Genomic DNA, 26333 nt, shown 5'->3' with positions numbered 1-26333 from the left:
TTAATAATGTTAAAATTTTATTTCAATTAATAATTTAGATAATTTTATTATTGTATAGGTGAACAGTTAAAAATTTTACTTTTTCAATTAATTCTGTTAAATAAAAAAATCTAACAATAAGATATTTGTAATTTTTCAAACAATAGAGAATAATCCGTATTTTAAGTAAATCTCAATATATGTATTTGTAAATTATCTAAAATAAAAAAAACAAATATTATGTAAATTAAAATTTTAATTTTTTTTTTTATAATTATGTCAGCCTTTACGATATTCAATATATATTTTTTAGATATAAAAAAAGATTCAAACGATATTTTAATTTGTGTATTTTATATAACAAAATATATATGAATCCATTTGGAAATTTGAATTTTTAAATTTTTTTTATTAAGTGAAAACAACTAATGTATTTAAAATTATTTTTTTTAATTAAATAATTAAGTATAAAAAATATTTAACTAATATAAATGACGTGGCCTCTTGAAATCGAACTTTTAATTTGTTTTTGTTACTTTAAAAGAATTTTAATTAAAAAATCACCTAGTTGTCTTGAATTTTGTAAAGCAATAATCACGGTGCACCGAAATGTCAAAATCGCCATTGCAAATAAAATTAATTCCGAGTAAAGATAAGGGCAATTATGACTTTTCATACCCGTGGTTCCCTCTTGAATGGGAAAAGCTGGGGACTGTCCCATAAAAGTACCTTCTCCAAGAGTTTTCCTCTAGATTTTAGGGTTTCTCTCTCTCTCTCTCTCTCTCTCGGTAAGCGCTTCGCTTCTGTTGTCTTCTTATCCCTCGCGCTCTTCACAGTTCCTTTCGATTTTCTCTCTCTAGGATATACATACATACATACACATATACTCATATGTATTTGTATGCGTCATCATCGCTGCTGCGATTCTGCCCTTTCTCTCGTCATCTCTCTTTTCTCCATTGATCTCCCACTCAATCTTCTCTACTTCTAAACCCTAACCCAAATCTCCAAATTCCTTTCAAATTTCTCAAAATATTTATCTATTGTTTATAGTGTTTTAAGCAAATGCAGGTCACCGATTCGGACGAACCTGTAGTTACAGAAGAGGATCCCTCGAAAGAAGCCGAGAAATCTGAAAAATCGAGAGCTTTGGAGACCAATTTAACTGGAGATGATGCTGATTGTGGCTCTGTTCTTGATGTTTCTGGAAAAAGTTTGGATTTTTCGGTACCAAACGGGTCGGAGGATTCGGTTGAGGGGTTGTATATGTATAAGAATGTGTTCAATTTGATTCCTAGGTGGTTGGGTGGTTTGAGAAAGTTGAAGACTTTGAAGTTCTTCGGGAATGAGGTTAATATTTTTCCCACGGAGTTTAGGAACTTGTTTGAGCTGGAATGCTTGCAGTTGAGGATAACTTCGCCGAGTTTGACGGGTTTGCCTTTGCACAAGTTAATGGCTTTGAAGGAGCTTGAGCTTTGCAAGGTGCCTCCAAGGCCTTCGGCATTTCCTTTGTTGAGTGAGATTGCTGGGCTCAAGGGCTTAACAAAGCTCTCTGTTTGCCACTTCTCTATCAGGTTACTGTTCTTTTTTAATTCTTTACCTATCCTATGTCATATCTAAACAAAGGACCGGTTACTTTCTCATTGGCAGACTAGAAATCAGTTTCTTGAAAATTTCCTAAATTCTTACAATAACTTGATACAAACTTATATCCAATTTAATAAACCAATTTTCTTGATGTTATGTTCTGTTTTACATGTAAAGTGATGAAGTCATTCAATCTTTCATTTGGCTGTGCTATGCTGGCTGGTGCTACTACTAATAGTGGCATTTGATAGTAACAGACTCAACTACCTTGTGGCTCCCAAAGTATTAAAAAAGGGAATAATTACAGACCAGTAGATCTACAGAATATTGTAGATATAAATGAGGAAAGTCTATTTGCATTAAGTAATGTTTCATGCATGTCAATTGGACTTGTTGTAAGCTACTTAGTGTAAAAGATTGCAATTGCTCATAGAGACCAGACCAGTATTATGAGGAAATTTGTTTTGTGCCATTTGTTAAACTGTGGATATAAGTGAATGTATTGTTGATTAATACCTGCATGAACAAGTAATTAGAATTTCATTGATTGGACTGTTGAGTAGAAGGTGATGAGAATAAATTAGAAATTCATACTGTCCATGTGAGGTTTTAAGGTGGCTTGTGAATGGTACAAAATAGAAAGGTGAATGAAGGATAAAATGGAGTAGAAGTGCCCAAATAAGTTGCATCATTTGGATTGTGTTTCAGAGTTGCAAAATGTGGATTACTGTGGTTTGTAGGCGAGATGGAGAAGCCATATAAGAGGAGCATAGCTTATGGGAAAATAAAGGTCTTGGGTTTTGTACTTAACTATGCCATTTGAGCATTATTGAAGCAATGCAAATCTGGATTATTGTTGGTCAGGCAACTGACACATCAACACATGGTAATAATTTGGTATGAACTGGTAACCTCTGATCGATTACTTTTAGGGTTTGGTAGTTGGGGGTTTGTCTTGAATCCTGGCCACGTTTTGGGAAGATTCATAGCATTAGTCACACTTATCTTACTTACCCATGCCCTAATGAAGCTAACCTATATATTTCTCCATTACTTATTAAGGTTTGATGTTATGATGGTTTTTCTTGGCACCCAATTGCACTAATAATGTATTGCATATTAATGTTGAAAGGCTAGAGTCAATCTACAGGATTATTGTTATCTAAAATTAGTCACACAGTTACAGTAGTAGTGCAAATTTTTTTTATGATTAATTTGGTTTTCCCAACCACATGTTGAAATCTGTTAATTAATCCCTCTCGGTCTCACTCTAAGCTGGTAATAATGGTTATTTTGGAAGAATATCTAACAATTAGAAAAGCAAAATTAGGTAATTTATATCTTAATAAGATTTTAGTTGTTAGTGTTTATTAGTTACACAAATGTATCTTGAAATTCTTCACATTATGTGCTTATCTCTACTAGTAAGCGTCTATGCCATTCTGATCAAACTTTGTGTTCTCTCCCCTGCTTTACTGAATGATGGATTACATTTTCAAACAAAATGATACTTACGATTTCATTTTAGAATATTTTGACGAAGTGTTTAAATTTTTTTATTGTGAAGCTATTTTGGCATGGGAAGATTGAATCTAGATCAATTAGTAGTTCATGTTGGTGGTGATACCGCATGCTCGGGCACTTTTAGAAAAAAGAAAAAATGAAAAAAAAGAAAGGAACTATTTTGGTGTGGATTGATTTAAGCCTCTTTTATTGGGAACGGTGAGGTTCTATATATATAAGTTGGTTCTAATATAATTTTGGGTCGATTCCTCAACTCAACTCAACTCAACAAGCTTGGGTCTCAATTACTTGGGTTCGGCTACATGGATTTATTTCCTTCAATTGGTTTTATTCACATACACAAGTTATGTTTAAGATAGCCATGTCTTTTTTTAACCTCAAATTAGCTGTTCCTTGGTAAGGTTATAATCATATTCTTTCTTTATCATCGCAACCCAAGTTCTTGTAGGTTGTCCTTTATTTCTCTTACCATCCTCTATGTGAATCACATCACTCTTCCTTATATGAGCATTATGTTGGTTTATGATGCACATGGCTGTACCATCTTATATGACTTTTTCTTGTCTTCAATTGGAGTCACTTTTAACTTCTTCCTATTGAATTCATTTCATATTTTATCTTTTCTTATAACCTTGCCATATGCATCTCAACATTCTCATTATAGCTATACTCATTTCCATAACATGTTTTTTTCTTGGTTGCCTAGCATTCTATACCATACATCATAGCAACTCTTATGACGATTGCATAAATTTCAATTTTTTATCTGCGAAAAAGAAGTCATGATTTTTTCCCTTAATCTTACTAGAAATCCTATGAGCACACAATGCTCCTAATGCACTACTCCCTTTCATCCATTCTTCCCTAATTTTGTGAGACACGTCCTCCTCAATCTCTTCATTTTTATGAATACTAATTAACCCAAGATATAAAAAATGATCACTCTTATGTATCTCATGCCCATAAAATTTTACTTACCTTCTTCATCCCTATTTGTAGTTTTTCTAACATTACATTTTCATGTATTCTGTCTCAATCAACTTAACCTAAACTCTTTATATTGTAAATATTTGTCCACAATTCAAGCTTAAAATTTACTCCTTTTGTTGTCACTAATCCGAAACTCACATTATCTCTTTAGAAATACAATCATATGCTTTTCTAAGTCAATAAACACCATATGAAGGTCTTTGTTAGTTTTCCATTTTTTTCCCCCCTCAATTTTTATAGTATTTTAAAAACTGCCGTCACATGTTTTAATCTCTACACAATCACTCTCTATCAAAGTTTTGTTGTATGACTCATAAGTTTAATATGATGATAATTAGTGCAATTTTAAATTTAATTTATGTTCTTATATATTGGAACTAATGTACTTTTTCTCTATTCATAATTGTTGTAATAGAATTCAAAATATTTTTAAACAAATTAATCAACCAAAACTATCCCTTCATCACCCAAATACTTTCAGACTTTTTTGGGAATTCTATCTGGTCCTACTACCTCCCAATCTCATCTTCTTCCTAGCCTACTTTACCTCCACTACCTTCATCTTGCAGAAGAATATATAATCAATATTACTGCTAGAGTTATTAAATTCCCCGAAACTCGAGTTTCTTGATTGATTTCCATGAAATAGCTTTTAAAAATTACCTTTTTGATTGGCAATAAAGAAAGTGAAGGACATGGAATCTACCAAAACGCAAAAACTAAATATCACACACTACCCTGTAATCCCTACTAATAAAGAACAATGAAATCTCTCTAAAAGTAGAAGCAACTGAAGCCCAAAAAGAAGACATAATGACATATCTTATCCCATATCCCCTTCAAATTTTCAAATTTGTCACAAAAAAAAATAAAAAAATAAAAAAATATCCTTACATTCCTCTCTCACTATATTTCCCAAAATATAAAAAAATGACATAATCCCGAAGAACTCGAGCTTTCTTATTGGTGTTCCTAATCCCCTATAATCAATCAATAGCGTTTGAATACAAGAGGGAGGAACCACCCAATCCACATCAACCATATAAAACAGTTAGTACGACTTTTTTTCTTTTTTGATTGACAATATTCTATTGACAACAAAAAGGGGCAACATCTATATATTGTGGTGTAACCTTTTGCAGTCAAGCCAAACTACAATTATTTAGTGTTCTGTTGGGTGGGAATGAGTTTGAAAACTATGTCCATTGAGGCAGAATGGTACAAATGTTTAAAAACTATTTTGTGTATTGGTCTTAATTCTACCATTTTATAAGATTCCAACAAACTATAGAGTTCCTCTATATTTATGATCATTTTCTAATCTTTTTTCCTATATGTTAATGTTTTGCGTCTTGGAGAAAGTTGTGATGTTCTGTTTGTTGTTTTTCCTGCAGATACCTTCCTCCAGAAATTGGCTGCCTTAAAAAATTAGAGTATCTAGATCTTTCATTCAATAAGATGAGGAGTTTGCCAACTGAGATAACTTATTTAAATGCCTTGATATCATTGAAAGTCACTAATAATAAATTGGTGGAACTACCTTCTGGTTTGTCATCCCTGCAAAGATTGGAGACCTTGGACCTGTCAAATAATAGGTTATCATCGCTGGGTTGTCTCGAACTTGACTCAATGCATAACCTTCAGAAACTAAATCTTCAGGTACATATTAATAATCATTAATTCTTTTTTTTTAAATTTTTTTTGATAAGCATATTAGTAACCATAAACTAGGAAATATGATGTGGCAAGAAGTTCTTTTAAACTTGTATTCTCGTAAACAGATTTTGATGGTCTTTCATTTGTACCCCAAGTTCTTTTATTTATACCCCAATCTTTGTTATCAAAATCTTACGATTCTCAAGAATAATTTTAGTATAATCATAGCTCATCATGTTTCACTTAAAGCTGCAATCTGTCATTGATCATGATCGATAGTTCGTTTCTTCAATTTTTTGTGGCGGACTTGCTTCTACAGAATTTTTTAAAGAAAATAATGTTGTGTAAGAATTCAATGATCTTGTATTACTTTAGTATGTTTGTCTGTTCATATGTTCCTTGTCTAATATTAATTCACATGTTATTATACTTGTAACTGTGGATAATGGCTGACCGAGATGGGTTATTGATATTTCTGTTCTTGCTGTGACATTGTTGTTGTAGTAGTTGTTTTGAAATACTAGTATTGGTTTTTCTTCGTGAGTCCAATTGCCCTTTCCTCATGGAAGTTATTGAGTTGGTAGTTGCATGTGGTTTGCTTAATTGTGTATATGCATATTTATATATTGATAATTTTGCGCAGCTGTATTTACTCTGCCATGTTGTTTCTGATTTGTTTCAACATTTCCTCTGAAGTAATCTTAATACTTGGAGCTATTTTCCCTCATGCTGGTGAATCTGTGGTTTATTTGTTTAAATTTATACCTTTGCAGAGTCTTGTCCAAAATTTTGAACTTAACATTGGTTATATTTGTGCTCTTGATTCTTTATAGTACAACAAGCTTCTCAGTTGTTGTCAAATACCTTCATGGATATGGTGCAATTTGGAGGGAAATGGTGAAGACACATCCAATGATGAATTCATCAGTTCTGCCGTTGAAATGGATGTATTTGAGGGTGATGTTCGGGAGATTGATGATAGTGTATCTCGAAAAGGTGAGGCCTCTAGATATATTTACCAGATTTTTTTTTTTGTCATACATTTCCTTTCCTGCCTTCTATTTTCTCCCCCTCTTTTTGGCAAGGGCATTAGGCTTCTTTGTATTCGTTTTCTTTTTTGAACTAATTTTAAATAACTGTACATTTTGTGATGATTTAGGCTTCCCTGTTACCTCATCGAACCATTTAACTGGATCCTCATCAAACAGTCGGTGTTTTGCGGCACGACGGACTGGCAAGGGATGGAAACGACGGTATTATTTACAACAGAGAGCTCGCCAAGAACGTTTAAACAGCAGCAGGAAGTGGAAAAGTGACGATCATGCCGAGTTATTGACAGAAAAAGCAGCAGACAAATGCAAATCATGCAAACATGCTGTTCTTTCTTCAGAATCTTGTACATCAGGCATTTCAGTTCCTGACATTGATGATAAAGAATTACATTCTGGAGAAGCCGAGTGTGAAATTACTAGCGTTGAGGACGATGATATTGGTTCGAAAAAGGAGAATCATATAGATAATTGCTCGTGTGTGACAGTTAACTCTGTTGAAATATGTAAAGAGGGTGAGAAGGACTGTACTAAACATGATGCATCTTTGGATGCTATTTCAGATGCTGCTCAGTTGCAAGATGAAGGCTCATCTTTGACTTTATGTAACAGTATTCCAAAGTCAAAAAGGCATCCTGATAGGGATCTTGATAATCCCAAACCTAGCAAATATCAGAGATCAATTGATGATCACTCAGATCTATCTTGCAAATATAGCAACACATCATTCTGTAGCATTGATGACCATCTACCAGATGGCTTTTTTGATGCAGGACGAGATCGGCCCTTCATGCCACTGAGGAGTTATGAGCAAAATCTGCATCTTGATTCACGTGAAGTCATACTTTTAGACAGGTAATTCCTTATGCTACACATGCTTGGTGTTGAATTAGATGTTGCTTTCTACCGTTGGCTATTGGGGATGATAGAATAGTTTCAAATCTTAGTGATTGTGATTGTTGATATTTCATTCAGGAAAAACGATGAAAAGTTGGATGCTATTGCATTGTGTGCTCGAGCATTAGTGTTCCATTTTAAGCAGATTAATGGTTCAACCAAGGAAAGAGAACATTTAGCAATTGATGACTTGCAGATTGCGTCATGGCTTGCTCTTTTTGTATCAGACCACTTTGGGGGCAGTGATAAAAGTGCAGTAATTGAGAGGACACGGAAAGCTGTATCTGGTTCAAACTATAGAAAGCCCTTTATCTGTACCTGCCCAACTGGAAACAGTGACAGTATTAGGAAATCCACTAGACAAATTTCAGAGAGTGTGGAAGATATTGTTTTCCTTGATCTTTGTGAGAAATCTCTTCAATCTATTAAAGCAAGACAAAATTCCATTGTGGTTCCTATTGGGACTCTCCAGTTTGGCATATGTAGACATAGAGCATTGCTTATGAAGGTGATTCCTTTACTGTACATGTATTTCATTTGTAATTTTTGATTCTTTTGCTCTTCCCTTCCTACATTAGTTTCTTGTGAACTGACAAATCATAATGTGCTCTAGTACCTTTGTGACCGGATGGAGCCTCGAGTACACTGTGAGCTTGTTCGGGGGTATTTAGATTTCTCACCGCATGCATGGAATATTGTTGTTATCAAGAGGGGTGATGCATGGGTTCGCACGATAGTTGATGCGTGTCATCCACATGATATAAGGGAGGAAACAGACCCAGAATATTTTTGCAGGTAACTGCTTTTATTATAATTTTAATGTTCTTGGTAGTCTCTGTGCTGCTAATTATGTTTTCCATATAAAGATTTGCATATGGACTTGCGTTGTTATTTGGGTGTTTGTGTCACTGTGTGAAAGAGAGAAAATTTATGTTATTCCTTGTGAAGTAACATAAAAGCAATATTTCTTATTTTGATTAAGATTTCACTGGTTGAAATAAAATAGCATAGTGCTCCGCTTGAATCTGTTTGAAGATATTTAGATTGCTGCTAATGTCGTTATTTATAAGACAGAGAACTGTTAATGTATTAGGGTAATCATGACTATTGCCATGTTCCATGCAATATATGCAGCTGTGTTAGGGGAGAACAAATCTGAATAACATCTATTTTCTTTAATCTTTGTCCCTCTCAAGGGCTAGTTATGTTGTTGATGGAGAGGTGCATGTGGCTGCATGCTTTTACTGTAGTTTCTGAGGGGCAAGTTGTTGTTTCAGGTACATTCCTCTCAGCCGGATTAATGTTCCTCATGTGACAGATAGCAATCCTGGACCAAGTTGTTCCTTTCCTTCTCTCTCTACTAGTGAAGAAACAGAAAAAGTGGCTTCTAGTACTCTCATCCGGTGTGATTTTGGATCAGTTGAGGCTGTGGCGAAGGTGTGTTTATTGCTAATTGTTACCCCTTGTATCTTTCTATTTTGCATGCTTCTTTCTTGAAGTTGTACTAGGGTTTTGCCAGCATTTGTTGATAAATAATAGTTCAATTACTATATTCTGTATAATGTTCACTTTGAATAACTGTTGTCTTTGCATATAGCCATTGCAGTTATACTCCTTTTCTGTTATATCTTTCATTTTTCCATTTTCTTTTAAAATTGAGTTGCTACTACATACCTGGTGCCAATATTAATTTTTAAATAAAAAACTATCCTGATCACACTTGAGTCTACCTTGCTCTCACTTGTTCAATACTGCAGGTGCATACTCTAGAAGTTGTTGGAACTTCCCTGGAAGCAATTCGGAATTTTGAGTACAGTTGTTTGGGGGAGGTAAGGATTTTAAGTGCTTTGAAGAAACACTCCTGCATCGTAGAGATTTATGGTCATCAAATATCTTCCAAGTGGAGTCACTCGCTAGATGGCGACCCAGAGCATCGCATATTGCAGTCTGCTATTTTGATGGAGTACATAAAAGGGGGGTCCTTAAAGGTGATTTTTCTTTAAATTGTTAATACTTCTAATTTACCTCTTAGTTGCTTGATTCACTTGGCTTTTAATGTCTATAATTTTAACAAATTCCATGCCCATTACATAACAGAATTATGTAGAGAAGCTGTCTAGAGCTGGCGAGAAGCATGTCCAGGTTGAATTGGCATTGTATATTGCTAGAGATGTTGCATGTGCATTGGTGGAGTTGCATTCTGAACACATTATTCATCGTGACATAAAGAGTGAAAACATTTTGATAGATTTGGATGGGAGGAGACCTGATGGATCGCCTATTGTCAAGCTTTGTGATTTTGATAGAGCAGTCCCCCTTCGTTCTTACTTGCATTCATGCTGCATTGCTCATATTGGAATACCTCCACCGAATGTTTGTGTTGGAACACCTCGTTGGATGGCTCCTGAGGTGTTTCGGGCAATGCATAAGCCTGACATATATGGGCTGGTGAGTTTCTTCCCCTGCTAGTTTATCAGTTTTCAACTTATTCTGAAGTTCTGAAATACCCCCTCCCCAACCCAGCAAAAAAAATACAAAATCAAAGGTTAATGTAGACAGCATCTGGAGTTTGTAGATGATTAATGGCATTAATATATGTTTGTTTGATTTCAAAATGCTTACTAGTAAATCTACTCAGCACTAATTGCTTCATTTACTTGATCCCAAATCATAATCAACTTCACTAGGATGCACTGCACCATATATATAAATACGTACTACATGCATAAAGATGGCAAATATCTTTAGGAACAATAATGTTTTAGAGCTCTAATTTGAGAGCTTTAATGCAACTCTAATGATGTGGAGAGTACCCATGTGAAGGTAGGGCCCACACTCCTCTCTCTATCTCTCTCTACTTTCTCTATCTTCCATCTCACTAGAGTTTCATTTAGAGCTCTCAAATTAGAGCTATGTATCATTACTCATCCGATGTCTTTTTCTGTTGTACTCTACTTTTTTAAAAATAAATAAATATGAAACACGGTGCACGTTTGCTGTGTCTTGAAACCTGTCCAAAGTTGTAAGCTGGTTGTTCTGATTGAGTTGTAGGTTATCAAAGGTGAAACGGCAGAAAGCCCTTATGGCTTGATGGTTTCTTATGAAGTCTGGAAATAATGTTGGGGAAACAATCTTTTTACTTTTATGAGTGAGATCATACTTGTCAACACAATATGCCTAATTTCATTTTTATAGTATGCCTTAGGTATTACAATGAATGGCCATATTCGATTTTATTAATTTTATTTTGATGGAGAAATTTGGAGTTTGATTTTGATGTTTACTTAGCTATTAGGATTTGTAGCAAATAGATGAAGCTGAAGTCGCACATTAATCTTGCTTCATCATGTAGAAACTATTTATGTGGATTAAACATCCACTAGGTTATGTTACAGTGGGGCATTCTTTTTAGGGTAAATTACAAATACACTTTTGAGGTTTGCTTCAAATACGGGTTGTCCCTTATGCAAGGTTTTAAAAAGCGGCCGCAACTGTTACGTAACAGTTGTGGTGGTTACCGCCACCTGTTACGGCCGCTTTTGCAGTGTGATTGAGATTCACAGGTGTGTCGGCTGTAGCGGTCATAACGGTGCCGTAATAGCCGTAACAGCCAGTTATGCACCGGTACGTAACGGTTCCGAACTCTTCTTTTGAAAAAAAACACAAAAAAAAAAAAAAAAAAAAAAAAAAAAACTGAAAATGGGAGAAGAGGGAAGATAAATAGGAAAGATGGAGGAGCAAGAGATAGAGAGAGAGAGAAGAGGGAAGATGAAAAACATATTATTGATTTGTTGAAATTGTAAGACCTATGTTATTCTATTCAGCTGCTATCACTCAACCATTTTGTTTGTGGGTGTTTATCTATATATTGTTTGAAAATAATAATAATAATAAGTGCGGTCAAGGTTTTAAAAAGCGACCGCAACCGTTACGTAACGGTTGTGATAGTTACCGTCACACGGTACGGCCGCTTTTGCAGTGATTGAAATTCACAGGTGTGTCAGCCATAGCGGCTGCTGTAGCGGTTGTAACGGTGCCGTAACGGCCTGTTACGTACCGTTACATAACGGCTCCGAATTGCTTCTTTCGAAAAAAACACAAAAAAAAAAAAAAAAAAAAAAAAATTGAAAATGGGGGAAGAGAGATAGAGAGAAGAGGGAAGATGAAGAACATGTTATTGATTTGTTGAAACTGTAAGACCTATGCTATTCTATTCAGCTACTATCATTCAACCATTTTGTTTGTGTGTGTCTATCTATATATTGTTTGAAAATAATAATAATAAGTGTGGTCATTATCTATTTGGCTTGAGTAAAATATATGTATATATATTTAGACTTTTATTTATTCTCTTATTTTTGTCATTGTTTATCTTATATATAATAGTTGGTGATTGATTTTTTATATAATATAAAGTCATTAATTATTAAAATAAAATGTAAAAAAACTCAATTTATAGTGATTTAAAAATATGAAATATATTGGATCAAACTTAAAAATTTATAAAAATTGATCAATATTTATTTTAAAACCCAATAAATATGATCATGGAAAAAAAATGTGCATATCGGTCATTTTTTTTTCAAATTGTGCGAAAAATAAAAAAATTCACGGTTCCGGTTACCGCAACCATTACGCTACGACCTTTACACCCTACAACCGCAACCGCTTTTCAGAATCTTGAGTGTGGTCATTATCTATTTGGCTTGATTAAAATATATGTATATATATATTTAGGTTCTTATTTATTCTCTTATTTTTGTCATTATTTATCTTATATAATAGTTAGTGATTGATTTTTTATATAATATTAAGTTATTAATTATTAAAATAAAATGTAAAAAACTCAGTTTACAGTGATTTAAAAATGTGAAATATATTAGATCATATTTAAAAATTTACAAAAATTCATCAATATTTATTTTAAAACTCAATAAATATGATCATGGGAAAAAAATATGCTTATCGGTAAGTGTTTTTCAAATTGTGCGAAAAATAAAAAAATTCACGATTCCAGTTACTGCAACCGTTACGCTACGGCCTTTACACCCTGCAATAGCAACCGCGCCACCGCCACCGCCACCGCCACCGTCACGGCTACAACAACCGCTTTTCAGAGCCTTGCCCCTATGGTATGAAAAATTACAAGTATCCCATTGTTAAAATTTTTTATTTAACAGAATTAATTAAAAAAATAAAATTTCAAACTGTTCTTTACAATGATAAATTCACCTGAATTATTAATTGAAATAAATTTCTGACATCATTAAAAAGTGTTAATTAACTTGACAATTTATTAATGAAATGGGTAATTTGTTATGAAATTAGAAATTTTAAGGGACGAGATGCAATTTCTAGAACCATAGGGTGGAAATCGTATTATAAGCAAATCTCAAGGGGATGTATTTGTAATTTATCCTTCTTTTTAAGGTCTGGGTTGACATGGAGGCATAAAGCCTTCGGTTATTGCATAATCAGAATTGATCTCTAACTATATCTGTAACTGACCCATCTTTAGTATTTCCACTGTGAGAGTAAAATGAAATAGTTCATGTAGCATAGCATTTTGGAGATGGAGGATATTAAACCTTGGTCATGTGGGTGCCATAAGTAGTATGACATGCTCTATCATGACTTTTCAAGCAATGGCTTCAAGGAGACTACTGTTTGGTTCAGAAGGGGAAATGTTAAGGGGTGATTCCAAAAGAAGTGGGGCACCGCTAAGATTCTGCCCAAGTGAGCACAATGAGGCTGCCAGTGAGTTACTGTCACCTTTGACCCCTTGCTAGAGGGTCTAGCTTCCGAGGAAGGGGAAGAGATGAATTGGGCAATGCACTGGACATATGTCATTCTATTGGTGCCTTCTGCATGTGCCTAGGCTTCATATGAGAAAGAGAGTCCATTTTCTAGCAGGGTCTTGTATTTTATCTTCTATCAATTGTCTGCTTGCGACTTTGCCTCTTTGCAGTGTTAGTCTTTACTTATTGAATGAATATTTTCAGCAGGGTTTGCACTTGCATAGTAGCTATTATTATTTGCCACCGTGACCTCGATTATTTGGCTCATAAGGGTTTCTTTCTTTTTGGCTATAGGAAGTGGATATTTGGTCGTTTGGGTGCTTGATATTGGAATTGTTAACTTTGCAAGTCCCTTATACAGGGTTGTCAGAATCAGACATTCATGACCACCTACAGGTACATCCTCTGTTCTTTTTGCGTGCATGTGTTGTGTCCTTTCTTGATGAATATTGATTTTTTGTTCCATGAAATGCTGAAGCAACGTCCATTTGTCAATTATGCATTTGAAACATGTAGCAAAGCTGAATGTGAATATTAATGGTTTGATTGAATCAGATGGGAAAACGACCGCCGCTGACGGATGAGCTGGAGGTGTTGGGTTTGCCAGAGGATCCTGCAATGGCTCAATCTGGTACAGAGCCAGGTCAACCAGAGGCAGAATTAGAAACTTTGAATTTCCTTGTTAATATTTACCGCCGATGCACCAAGAATAATCCGACTGCTCGTCCAACAGCCGAGAACCTCTATGACATGTTGGTTGCCCACACAAGCTCTTTCACTGGCTCAAGAAGCTTGGAACAAGGGTAGTTTGTGATCTAGGTAATAATTCATTCCCATTCCCAAATTTTGTAGCCCTAGGATGTAGAATTACATTAAATCCTTTATTCCCGGGACCAAATATTTGGGTTTGCCCAAGAGTCATTTTGACCTTCCCGTGGCACTGATTAATGTAACAACCACTTTTGCTAAATTATTTCCTTTATACGAGCCTTATCCAGGCGTCTGCGACATCTGATGATATGTTATTGGCCATAACGAAAATTGTTGTTCTGTTAGGGTAGGTAACCAAACACACCCGAGGTTTCTGCAATATTATTCATTGATGTATTTCTTGTTGAGGATGGTAGATCTGGTTAAATTGTCAAAGCATTTCAATTTTTCATGGGTTCAGTCTGCTTTTTTTTGAACTCGAATTAATTTGGGCGGGGGCAAAACTTGATTTTAGAGTTGGATATACGTTGGATTTCTTTCATAGGTCAAAATCTCATCAAAATTTTCTTATGTGGGGTTTGGTTTATAGATTTGGATAGTGATTTAGAAAAGAAAAAGAAAAATATAGGTAAAATGTGAATGAAATATAGTTATATTAATGTTTTATTTTATTTTATTTTATTTTTTTATTTTTTTAATTTTTATTTAAATTCTTAATTCAAGCTCAGCCAAGATTTAAGAGTTGGGTTTATTAACCTAGATTTCAGAGTTGGGTTTAGTGCAACTCAAGTTGGGATTGACTAGTTTTTCTTAATTTGGCTTATAAAGGTGGATCTGAAGAGTCCTGTCTTAGGGGTATTTTGGGTATCAGAAAAAAAAAGAAAGAAAAAGAAAAAAGAAGCCTGGGATCGACAAGGCCTAACGTTTCAAATTGCAATCCTATTACATTATTTGCAGTCCACTTGAGTGCACATGTGCTGTTTGAACCACTCTGGATTCTACTTTCATATTAAGGTCAAGTTTGGCATGATTGAAAAAAGATAAAAAGTTAAAAAGTCACTATCCTATTTAAGTTATATCATCTTATTTAAATTAAATCACTTTTTTAACACATCACTTCAAATTCAATTTAAGTCCAACTTATATTTTATAAAAAGTTAAAAAGTATATTTATTTAGTTTTCTTAAACTAGGCCTAATTTTTTTAAGTTCAGGATAATCAACAAAAAAAAGATAATATTGACCTGCAAACACCCATTATTATTATTTTTGTAACAAATAAATAAATATTATTTTAAAAATAAACTATTTAATTTTAATATATATGTATATAATTACTGTTATGGAATCGTCTGGATTCAATAGCTAAGAATAGCCGTCCGTTTCCTGCGAAAAGCAAAATGGAACAAGCTTTTGTTGAATGGAGAATGAACAGCATTTGTACTTGGTGCACTGATAAATTTCATAGAAATACGACGCACAGGACAGGAGAGAGAAATAAATAGATATAGATGGGTTGTACATTTGTGGGGTCCACATGTAAGGCTTGCCTTCATTGTCTCTCATCTGAAATATTTATGAAAAAGATAGTGAGTGTTTTTTTTTTTTTTTTTTTGACATTTCTAATGCATTAATCTTATTAGTGATTTTTTTTTTAATAGCATGAATCATTATTGAATATTTATGTGCACTCATATTCTATTTGTTTTGTTGGATTGATGATTTCATCGTCCATTTGTGTTTGGCTATTAAAAAAAAAATTATAAATAAAATATTTATTTAAATTTATGATTTAAAAATAATTTTAAAAAATAATAAAAATATATCAATAAAATTATCATTTATTATTATAAAAAATAATTCTTTTATAAAAATATTAAAAAAAGATTATTTCATTATATTTTGTTTTAGATTAATAATTCATTTATATAATTTTCCTTTTCAATGCTTTTTTAACTGGTAAAAAAAAAAAGATTGACCGTAAAAAAATTATTTTCTTATCAATCAAAAACATATGCATGGAGAATTGAAAAAAAAAATAATGTGCAGTAGCCCGAATTTTTATAACTTAAAATGACTTGAATGTCTCAAAATGATATTGTTTTAAAAATAAAATAATGTCATTTTGATATATTTAAATCATACAAATTTAAATTACTAAATATTTTTTTTAAAAAATTGTATAAAAGCAACCTTGCTGTTTATTTTATTCTAGGGAATCAAAAACTAGATAAGGAAATGAGAAGGGAAGGGGGAAGATGGTACATTGAGAAGACAAATAACAGACCGACTAAGATTTGATTTGGGTAGAATCCCCTACGAGTCCTTGTCTCTCTGTCTTGGGTGGTTCCATACAAGGATACCCTACGCCTCGCAGCTAAATGGGTGCGCTTCCAGTCTATCTGCTTTCTGTTGCTGCATTATATGTGTTACATTTACTCAGAGAGAGAGAGAGAGAGAGAGAGAGAGAGAGGGGGAGCGCTTGGGATTTGTAACCCTAATGAGGAGCCTATAGAAACCCTAGATTGATAGTGTGGTCCTCTGTTCTCGTCTCTCAGCCCCCTCTTCTCACCACACCACACCACACCACACCACACCACACCAGAGAGAGAGACCTCCACAGAGCACAGAGAAAAACTCTAACAACGGTTAGTAGCCTAAAACTAGACTATAGAGTGGTCCAATATCCTATCTCTTCCTCTTCTTCTCTTGTTAATAATAATAATAATAATAGTAGAAAGTGTTGTCTATTCACAATTTAAATTTCTAGTTTGAGAAGTTAGTTTTGATGGGTTAGAGATTAAAATAGTCATAAAAAAATAAAATAAATTATTTTAATTATAAAAAATAAAGTATTAAATTTAATTTATAATCATTATACTTCTCTCTCACAATAAAAGTTAAAAAATTAAAAAGTCCTTATCAAATCAGGCTTTTTAGTTCCAGACTAAAATAGTCAAAAAGTTAAAAAACTAAAAAATTAACTCACTTTTCAAACAGAGGCTAAATTGACTCACAATAATTTGATAATAGAAATAAATATTACACAATTAAATATATTATAAATAAAATATTAACATTTATCTTTATCATATCACGCCATTATAAATCAAATTATAAAAGGTTTATTTTGTGAGTCTTAATCATTTTTCATAATAATAATAACACACTGCAAGCCTCACACACACTCACACTCACACTCACACTCACACTCACACACACACACTCACTCACTCTCTCTCTCTCTCTCTCTCTCTCACATGTAGGGCAAATTTTTCAAATTTTTTATATTTTTTAGTTTTAATATTTTTGATATATTATTAACATTCTCGTAATTTAGTGTAAATATTTTAGAATTATTAGGTTTCTTAATTTTATTATTTTGGAATTAGATTTTGACTAGGATTTTAAATAGTTTAGAATTCTAATTCCCAATTCTTTTAGGTTTCCTAATTTGTGTTGATTTAAGTTTCCTAGTTTATTTTAGAATTACTTTTCCTACAAGTATTAGGTTTGGTTTATTATAAATAGCTATGTAAGCCTCATGGTAAAGATAATTTTTTCAATATTTCAAGATTCTATTTTTCTCGGAGATTCGAGAGCCCCTTTCGTCTACTAGAACGATTTCTAGTCCCCGTGTATTCCGTTGCGTCAAGTAGTATCAGAGTAAGGTGTCTCCTGGCTCGATGTCATTCATCAAAGGAGGAAGCACAAACTCTATTGACGATGATCGTAGAGAAAGATCTAATAGGATTTGAGTCAAGGGATTTGCCCAAGGCTAACCTGTTAGTGACAACGTTAATAAGAACCACGTTATGGGATTTGCCCAAGGCCAGCCTATTAACCACAACGTCTTGAGATGATCTTCTTGTTATCAATATGATAGTGAGGACGAATCTGAAGATGAGTTATTCGAGGATTATGGTAAATACCAGTCGGTAAGGAGACAACGGAGTGATGTGTTCAATAGCAATAATTGCATTAATCATGACTTTTCAGATTATCAAGTACCACAAAAAATTCCCTATTTTAATGCTTCTTGTCATGCCGAGGATTTTATTTATTGGTTTCGCAAAGTTGACAAATTTTTGAGTGTATGAAAATCACTGAAGAAAAGCAAGCCAAATATGTCGCACGTAAGTTACAAGGTTATGTTTCTACATGGTGGAAACAATTGCAGTATGATCGAAGGCGACAATTCAAACAATCTATTAGGATGTGGCATAAGATGAAGAAGTTGATGAGTTCTAGATTCCTTCAAACAAATCATGAGAAAATATTGTATCTACAATATCAAAGAAAGCTTGAATCAAAACAATTGTTCCAAGATAATTTTGATTCACAATATTCTTCGCAATTCAATAATTATTATGAAATTGTGGATACAGATTATTCGAGGAACATGACTACGGTTCTACCAAGTTTAGGTCAATCAAGTCTTGTAGGTCAACAAATTTGTCATGCTCAACCACACATTGAAAAAGAAAAGATTTTAAGTACCTCAATGTTTCAAAATTTTGAAAACCCAAACAGACATTCAATTGAAGTAGAAAATCAAGTTGATTTCAATAATGGTGAGAACGTTGAAATTGATGAACGAGAGGTCACTGAAATTACTTTGATCAAGATGTTTGAAGAAGACAATGAAGAGGTGAAGCAAGAGAAAAACGTTGAAGGTAGCCAAGAGCTTCTAATGACGGAACTATCATCTCTTGATTATTATGATGGTTATGAGATCGCAAAAGAAGGAGATCTAGTTGAACTCAATGAAAAAGAAGAAATAAAAGATGAGGTAACAAAGTTAACATGTGCACCAAAGAAGTTGATTGAGGATGTTGCAATTGACATTCCAAGATTGATAATTGAATGTCCAACTGAATCTAAGACAGAGCAGGGTCCAGAGAGTATCCAACATAAGACAGAGCAGAATCCAAAGAGTATCCAACATCAACATAAAATACACTTCGTTGATTTTCTTAGCGTGGAGCAATTTAATATAGAGAACAACTTTGAGAAAGTAAACTTCTCTGCATATAATGTTCGGAAGAGGGACAAACAACTGAAGTATTCCAAGTATCTTTTTATTTGGGATGGACGATGGCAGATCTCTAATATGAACTCGAGGACGAGTTCTTTCAAAGAAGAAGAGTCTGATGTAGGACAAGATTTTCAGGACAAGATTTTAAGAATTTTTATATTTTTTAGTTTTAATATTTTTGATATATTGTTAGGATTCTTGTAATTTAGTATAAATATTTTAGAATTATTAGGTTTCTTAATTTTATTATTTTGGAATTAGATTTTGATTAGGATTTTAAATAGTTTAAAATTCTAGTTTCTTATTCTCTTAGGTTTCCTAATTTGTGTTGATTTAAGTTTCCTAATTTATTTTAGAATTATTTTTCCTATAAGTATTAGGTTTGGTTAATTATAAATAGCTATGTAAGCCTCATGGCAAAGATAATTTTTTCATTTAATATTGAGATATTTTCTCTTCCTTGTGGATTCAAGATTCTATTTTTTTCGTAAATTCGAGAGCCCCTTTCGTCTACTAGAACGATATCTAATCTCCGTATATTCCGTTGCGTCTCTCTCTCTCTCTCTCTATATATATATATCTATACTATATATATAACCAAATGTAGTTGTTAGGTCAAAAGACTCCAAAACTTGAATCCTAAATTCTCATAATTTTGGAAAAATAAAATAAATACGTGGCACATCTCTTTACCCCTCTTCTCACTATTCAAGTATTCTCACTTCCTCTCCCAATTGTGTTATCTAAAAAAATATTTAAAAAAATCAAATAATATCTTTCATTGGAGTTGTGGATATACATATGTATATAGAACCCCACATGTTTATCACCATATCACATAAATTTAAATAATAATAATAAAAAAGAACTCAAAACTCTCACAACTCTTATTCCCACTTATTATATATATATATATATATATAAAAATAAAATGTTAGCATTTATCGGATTCACGTTTGCTTTTAAAAAATAAAATAATTTCATAGCCTATAGATAAGACCAAGATTTCAAAGATGAAATTTTATTTAATTTATTCTATTTTCTCACGTTTATATTATTTTATCTTTAAATTTGAACTCAAATTTTTACTTTCTTCAGAACTTCTTATCTCTTGGAGTTTATCTTCTATTTGAACTTGATTGTTGTAGATTTTCATATATTCCAACTTAATCTTTTAATAATTTATCTTCAAGTTGAACTTTATTTATCTTTAAAAATCGTCAATTAATTATCCATATAAATTTTAAATATGATATAATTCCAAGTATATCTTTTGTCTAAGCTTAATCTTTTCAATATAAAAACAAGTGCTTGAAAAAGGAATCATGAACATGACATTGAAAAGAAAAAAAAAAAATACAATCAATATTGTGCCCTTTTCGACTCTCCTTCACGGTGCCTAAAAAATTTTGCTTTAAATTTCAAGTCACAAGTGATTTTTTTTTTTTTTTTTCAATTGTATCATCTTTACATTTGAAATGTGTACTTACATGAGTTTTTGCCTTTGTGGGAAAGGAAGTTTATGTAAATGAATATTATTATTTTATTTTTGATGTAAATTCTATTTATGTTTTTGTTTCTTTTTCTTTTTTCTACAATTTGTATTTTTTTATTTCTTTCGTTTTTGGCTAATAATGTGTCATTTAATTGAGATTTCATTCTATCTTTGAAGTGCTACTATTAATTTGTGACTCTTTCACTTATTGACTATTTGTGTTTAATTATTTTGGGTGCAAATGCTATATTGGAAGCGAAGAGATCATCAAAATTTATTTGGATATGGATTTATGTTTTAAATTTAATCATCAATTATATTTGGTTGTTGATTGCCATGTTGAAATAACTTATGATTAAATTAATTTTCAAGATCTCATTTCTTTTGAGACTTAAACCACAAATTTCTTCTTTTTTTAAATATCTTTTTACGCAAATTCAAAGCCTGAGCAAATGCAAGCGAACTCATATTTAAAATGTTAGGTTTTTTTGAATAATTTAAATATTTCTATTCTTTATGTTTGTCCGTTCAATTTTAATGCATTTTCAAACCTATTTATGTTTAGTGAATCAACATAAAATTAAAGAAAAAAAATTATTTTATTTTAATTCATTATATTGTGTGGGATAATTAACATAATATCTCTTATTGATTGAAAAAAAAATGAAAAAATAGCATTCTTTTATTTAATGTTAGTCATTTTGATTAATTATAATTTTAGTATGCTTTTGTTACTCCGCTTTTGGTTGTCTTAACTAACTCTTATTATCTATTTGTTATGCGATGATTTAAGATGAAAAAGGTCAAAAATAATAAATAAACAACAAGATAAGTGTTCGCATTTATTAGATAAATGTTTGCTAATAAAATAATTGATTTGTATTTTTTTTTTTTAAATGTGATGTTAAAATTTTTAAATTAAATTTTCTATGATATCTTTAGCTCCTTATCTTTATCAAAAAAAAATTAAATTTGAATTTAAACACTAAACCTCCAAAACACATTATCTTTAAATTAAGTTTCCATATAAATTTGAACAACCACCAATAAAATCCAACATTGGAAACAAACCCTCAACAACATCCTCCTTTTTTTTTCTTTTTCTTTTTTTTAACGCTTAACGCAGTGGTGGTCATAAAAATTTCTTTAAGGTATTAATATTTTATATCTCCTAACTCCATTAATTTATTTATTTTTCCTCTCCAGGGAAGATTATAATATACATAGAGCTTTGCAAGCAATATCTCGAGATTAATCATTTTTTTAATTGAAATCTATTTGAAGTCATAAAATTTCATGTAATTTTTTTTTCATCTTTATTCTATTGTATTATTTAATGATAGATCTTGTCAAGCAACATGTTCAAATTCATATAAATTTACATAGGGTCTATATATGGTTTTACATAAAATCTACTTAGGTCTATCAACTTTTTCATGCAATTGCTCTAGATTTATAGATCTTCGAATGCATTTTGTGATAGTACTTGAAAAGAATTTTTATTGAATAATTCGTGCATATTACAATTATCAATCACTTCATTTTAACTCACCATAATAAATATATATATGTATATATTATTCATGTTTCTTAAATATATCATTTGTCCTATAATATTTGGTATAACTATTACTATACATTTTTAGTCTCTATTGATCTAATTATTAGTTATATATGATATCTTAAAAATTCATTTCAATAATTGATTGCAATTATTAAATTGATATATGTTATATATGATATGTTTTTTAATTTTTCATGTTGTGAAGTATTAAAAATTTTGAATGATGTATAATAAGATTTATATACACAAATTAAGTAAAAATGTTTTATTTATATTAGAAAATACAACTAAATAGCATAAATTTTTTTTTAAAAGTTTATTATGTTCACTTTGTAAAATCCCGTGTATCGCAGGGATGACTACTAGTATATATATATATATATATATGCATGTGGAAGCCTGGCAAAACAGTGTGCTTAGATCTCATTGTGAATTGTTAATTAGGGGTTTATGCATTTTCCACACATCTCTCTCGTGTGCTTTTTGAGTAGGTTTAATTCCTAAGCATTAAAACATTATGCAATAGTTGAGTAATATAGGTCCATTTGGTTTTGACTTGATATGTAAATGTTATTTATTATTTTTGATATTGACAATTATATATATATTTATATAAATTGCATGTACCAATAAAGTGTCATAAAGTCAGTCTAATAAATTATACACTAAGAACCTAATTATATTAACTAGCCCAAAAAGTGAACAAAGTAATTGAAACAACTATTAAGAAATGATTGTCGTAAGTTTACTAGTTTTCTTTTATTTTTTAATAATAATTATGTAAGTAACTATAACTAAACACATCACGTTTGCACCCATTGTCGATGCATTTATAATTTTATATTTTAATTTTTTGGTAGTTTGATGAACGAAAAAAAATTCTGTTAGCAATATTAAACGATTTAATGAGTGAAAAAAAATTATTTCACAGTTATTGAATGTAAATGACATTTTTAGAAAAATAAAAACAAAACAACATTCACATCAATTCGTACGCTTTATATGATAGAATAAATATATATCTATGTATTTAGGCTAGGTTTGAGAAGATGGTTTGTGACTATTTTAGGCATAAAAGACAAAATAGGTTATTTTAACCACAACAAACAAAACATCACATTCAACTCATAATCATTACGCTTTTCTCTCACAAAAAAAGTCAAAAAGTCATTCATAAACCAAGCTTTTTAGCCCATGCTAAAATAACAAAAAAAATAAAAAAGTCAAAAAGTCAACCCACTTCCCAAACGACACCTTAAAGAATTATAATCCAAACACCTACGGACCTAAGAAAGAAAAATCAAATAAAAATAAATCATTTCTAAAAATGAGGAACACTAAAACGTTTTCAGTTTTCAGTTTTTATTTACAAAAATTTTAAAAACTCAAATAAAAATTTGTTTGGTAAATTTTTGATTTATAAATTAGTGGTCTCAGTTTATAAATTTGGCCAAAAAATGGAAACTCAAAAAATGTGTTTCCGTTTTGAGTTTTGACTTTTTTTTTTACCACCCAACACTAGCCACCACCCGCCACCATTTTCCACCACCGTCTTCCGCTACAACCCCCCACCACCATCCCCCACCACCACTCACCGCCCGCCACCATCACCCACCTGCCACCTACCAGCCACCAGCCACCTGCCACTTACCAGCCACCACCCACTCGCCACCACCACCCACTCGTCGCTACCACCACTACCACCACTACCCACCACCCACCTACCATCCACCTGCCACCACCCACCACCCGCCACTACCATCCACCGCCCGCCACCACCACTCGCCACCTACCTGTCACCATCATCCACTACCCGTCACCACCAGCCACCTGTCACCCACTACCACCAGCCACTGTCACTCACCCACGCACTACCACCACCACCTACCCGCCACCACTTGCCATCCCCACCACCCGCCGCCGCCGCCGCCGCCGCCACCACCACCACCACCCGCCATCACCACCCATCATCCGCCACCGTCACCCATCCACCCACCATCACTACTCGCCATCTACCCGCCACCACCACCACCACCACCTGCCACCACCACCCATTACTCGCCACCACCATCACCACCCACTCGCTACCACTCATCACCCGTCACCGTCACCCATCCACCCACCACCACCACTGCCACCTACCCGCCACCACCACCCACCACCCGCCATCCGCCACCCACCTGCCACCACCACCAGCCGCTGCCACCACCACCACCCGCTTGCTACCACCCACCACCGTCACCCACCCACCCACCCACCACCACCCACTGTCACCACTTTCCACCACTGTCTTTTGCCGCCACTTGCCATTTCTCACTATTTTTTATATTTTTAAATTTTTTTAAACATTTTGTCAATTACCAAACGCGTTTATAGTTTATATTTTTTTTAAAAATAAATAAAAATTAATTTATAAAATTTTTATAAATATAAACTGAAATCGTAAACGTTACCAAAGATATTTAATCAACCCGAGTCGTTTTCTAATGGTCTGTATCATATAACTAGCCATTGTGCAGCTGGCACCTATCAGATGTTGAAGTTATCCAACAAATGACAAGTTCGAATAGAAAAGCCATCCACTCTGACCAAATAAAAGATGCTTAAAAAAAATGAGTTAAGTGAGAGAGAGAGAGAGAGAGAGAGAGAATTCGGCTGAGAGATGCGTTTTTGAATTGCTTTTTGTGTGAACCTTATGCAACACCTAAGAAACCAAGCAAAATGGTCCCATGTATACTGTTAGTGTCAACATTCTTGTTTTGGCTTAGGGTTGATGCCTTCTCAAAGAGAGGAGAGAGAGAGAGACAGAAAGAGATGCATGAAAAGGGTCCCCCCACCATCCCCTACCCTATCCCTAAAAGGGTTAGTAAATGCTCTTACAATATTTAGAAACTCTGCAATCTGCATGGTGGTGGGTGTTGTTGGTGTTGGCGTGATATTATTCAATTTGCTTAACCAGGGTGGGACCACCCTTCCCATCTAATATTTTGTTTTCATTATTTTATTATTATTTTTTTAAAAGGTTGGTAAGTAGGTGAGGTTTTTTATTTTTATTTTTGTTTTTTACATCAGAACTAATGTTTGAATTTTATTAAAAATTTTACAATACTTAATCAAGATTGGTGACATATAAAAACAAGAAAAAAACAAATTAATAAAATTTTAAATTAAATGCACATACAAAAATATGAGATTTATGTGACTCATTTTAAATTTAAAAAATTCACATTTGCTATGGTTTCTCTTTTAATTATATATTTATAGATTACAAATATAAATTTATCAAAATATTTTTATTAAATAATCGAGTGATTAGGGTCAAGTTATTTATCAAAAACTATACTATATCAACAGGTTCCAATCTTACTAGTGTGTCATATATGTAGGTTTTCTTCACTTATACCACTCTTAACAAAAATGATCTAATTTTTGCACAATACTATGTGCCCAGCTAGTAGTGTTATGTGAATTTTTTATATTTTTTATTAGTCAGATGCACCGTGACCGTAATATTCCTCGAGTACTAAGCCGTTGTTAGGATGTGTTAAATAAGTGTATTTTTTAATTTTTTAAATTAACAAGTTGAGGAAAAAAATATGATTGTTTGGATTAATTTTTTAACTTTTTATAGAAAAATGTGTATTAAATTTTTTTATAAATTAGTGTGTAGAAAAAATTAAGATCGAGAGTTGTGCAGTCGTACTTTTTGACTTTTGATAACTAATGATAACTTTTTGATTTTTTAAGTAATTTTTTAACTTTTTGACTTTTTAGATACATGCCAAACTTGTCCTAAAATAATTGCTCCCCTCCTACATTTAGGAGTTGTTTGGAATGACCTAAATAAGTATATTTTTTGTCTTTTTACAAGTAGATGTGTAAAAAAATAAAGAAATAATTTGATGAAAAAAAGATAAAAAATCGATTATTGTTGAATTGCCAAACTTAACCTTACATCCAATAAAAATCATAATTCCCCATTGATTCCTCAGCCTCACGCCATCTATTTATACCCATTTCATCCTCTCCCCTCTAGGTACCCTTAA

The 26333-nt window shown here is 32.6% G+C and overlaps 1 protein-coding gene across 1 annotated transcript; it reads left to right on the top strand.

Annotated features, from left to right (window-relative positions):
* Positions 1 to 700: 700 nt before the first annotated feature.
* On the top strand, positions 701 to 14650 carry LOC114315690 (Leucine-rich repeat protein kinase family protein). The gene is made up of 11 exons (XM_082875648.1): positions 701 to 1553; positions 5475 to 5739; positions 6570 to 6732; positions 6896 to 7640; positions 7761 to 8190; positions 8296 to 8477; positions 8960 to 9119; positions 9440 to 9670; positions 9780 to 10130; positions 13775 to 13876; positions 14036 to 14650. The coding sequence occupies exons 1-11, from the start codon at positions 1045 to 1047 to the stop codon at positions 14285 to 14287; spliced, it is 3390 nt and encodes a 1129-aa protein (XP_082731774.1). The 5' UTR covers positions 701 to 1044; the 3' UTR covers positions 14288 to 14650.
* Positions 14651 to 26333: the final 11683 nt, after the last annotated feature.

The sequence above is a fragment of the Camellia sinensis genome, chromosome 6 (assembly GCF_055761805.1).
Source record: "Camellia sinensis isolate YWXY chromosome 6, ASM5576180v1, whole genome shotgun sequence".
Classification (NCBI taxonomy): Eukaryota; Viridiplantae; Streptophyta; class Magnoliopsida; order Ericales; family Theaceae; genus Camellia; species Camellia sinensis.
Note: the sequence above shows the minus strand (reverse complement) of the source record. Positions and strands in the feature narration are given on the sequence as shown.

Excerpts from the sequence above, each read along its gene's own strand:
- LOC114315690 (XM_082875648.1), top strand. The coding sequence starts at position 1,045 with ATGCAGGTCACCGATTCGGACGAACCTGTAGTTACAGAAGAGGATCCC. Across the intron at positions 1,554-5,474 it reads GTTTGCCACTTCTCTATCAG|ATACCTTCCTCCAGAAATTG; the intron begins GTTACTGTTCTT and ends TTTTTCCTGCAG. Across the intron at positions 9,671-9,779 it reads TAAAAGGGGGGTCCTTAAAG|AATTATGTAGAGAAGCTGTC; the intron begins GTGATTTTTCTT and ends ATTACATAACAG.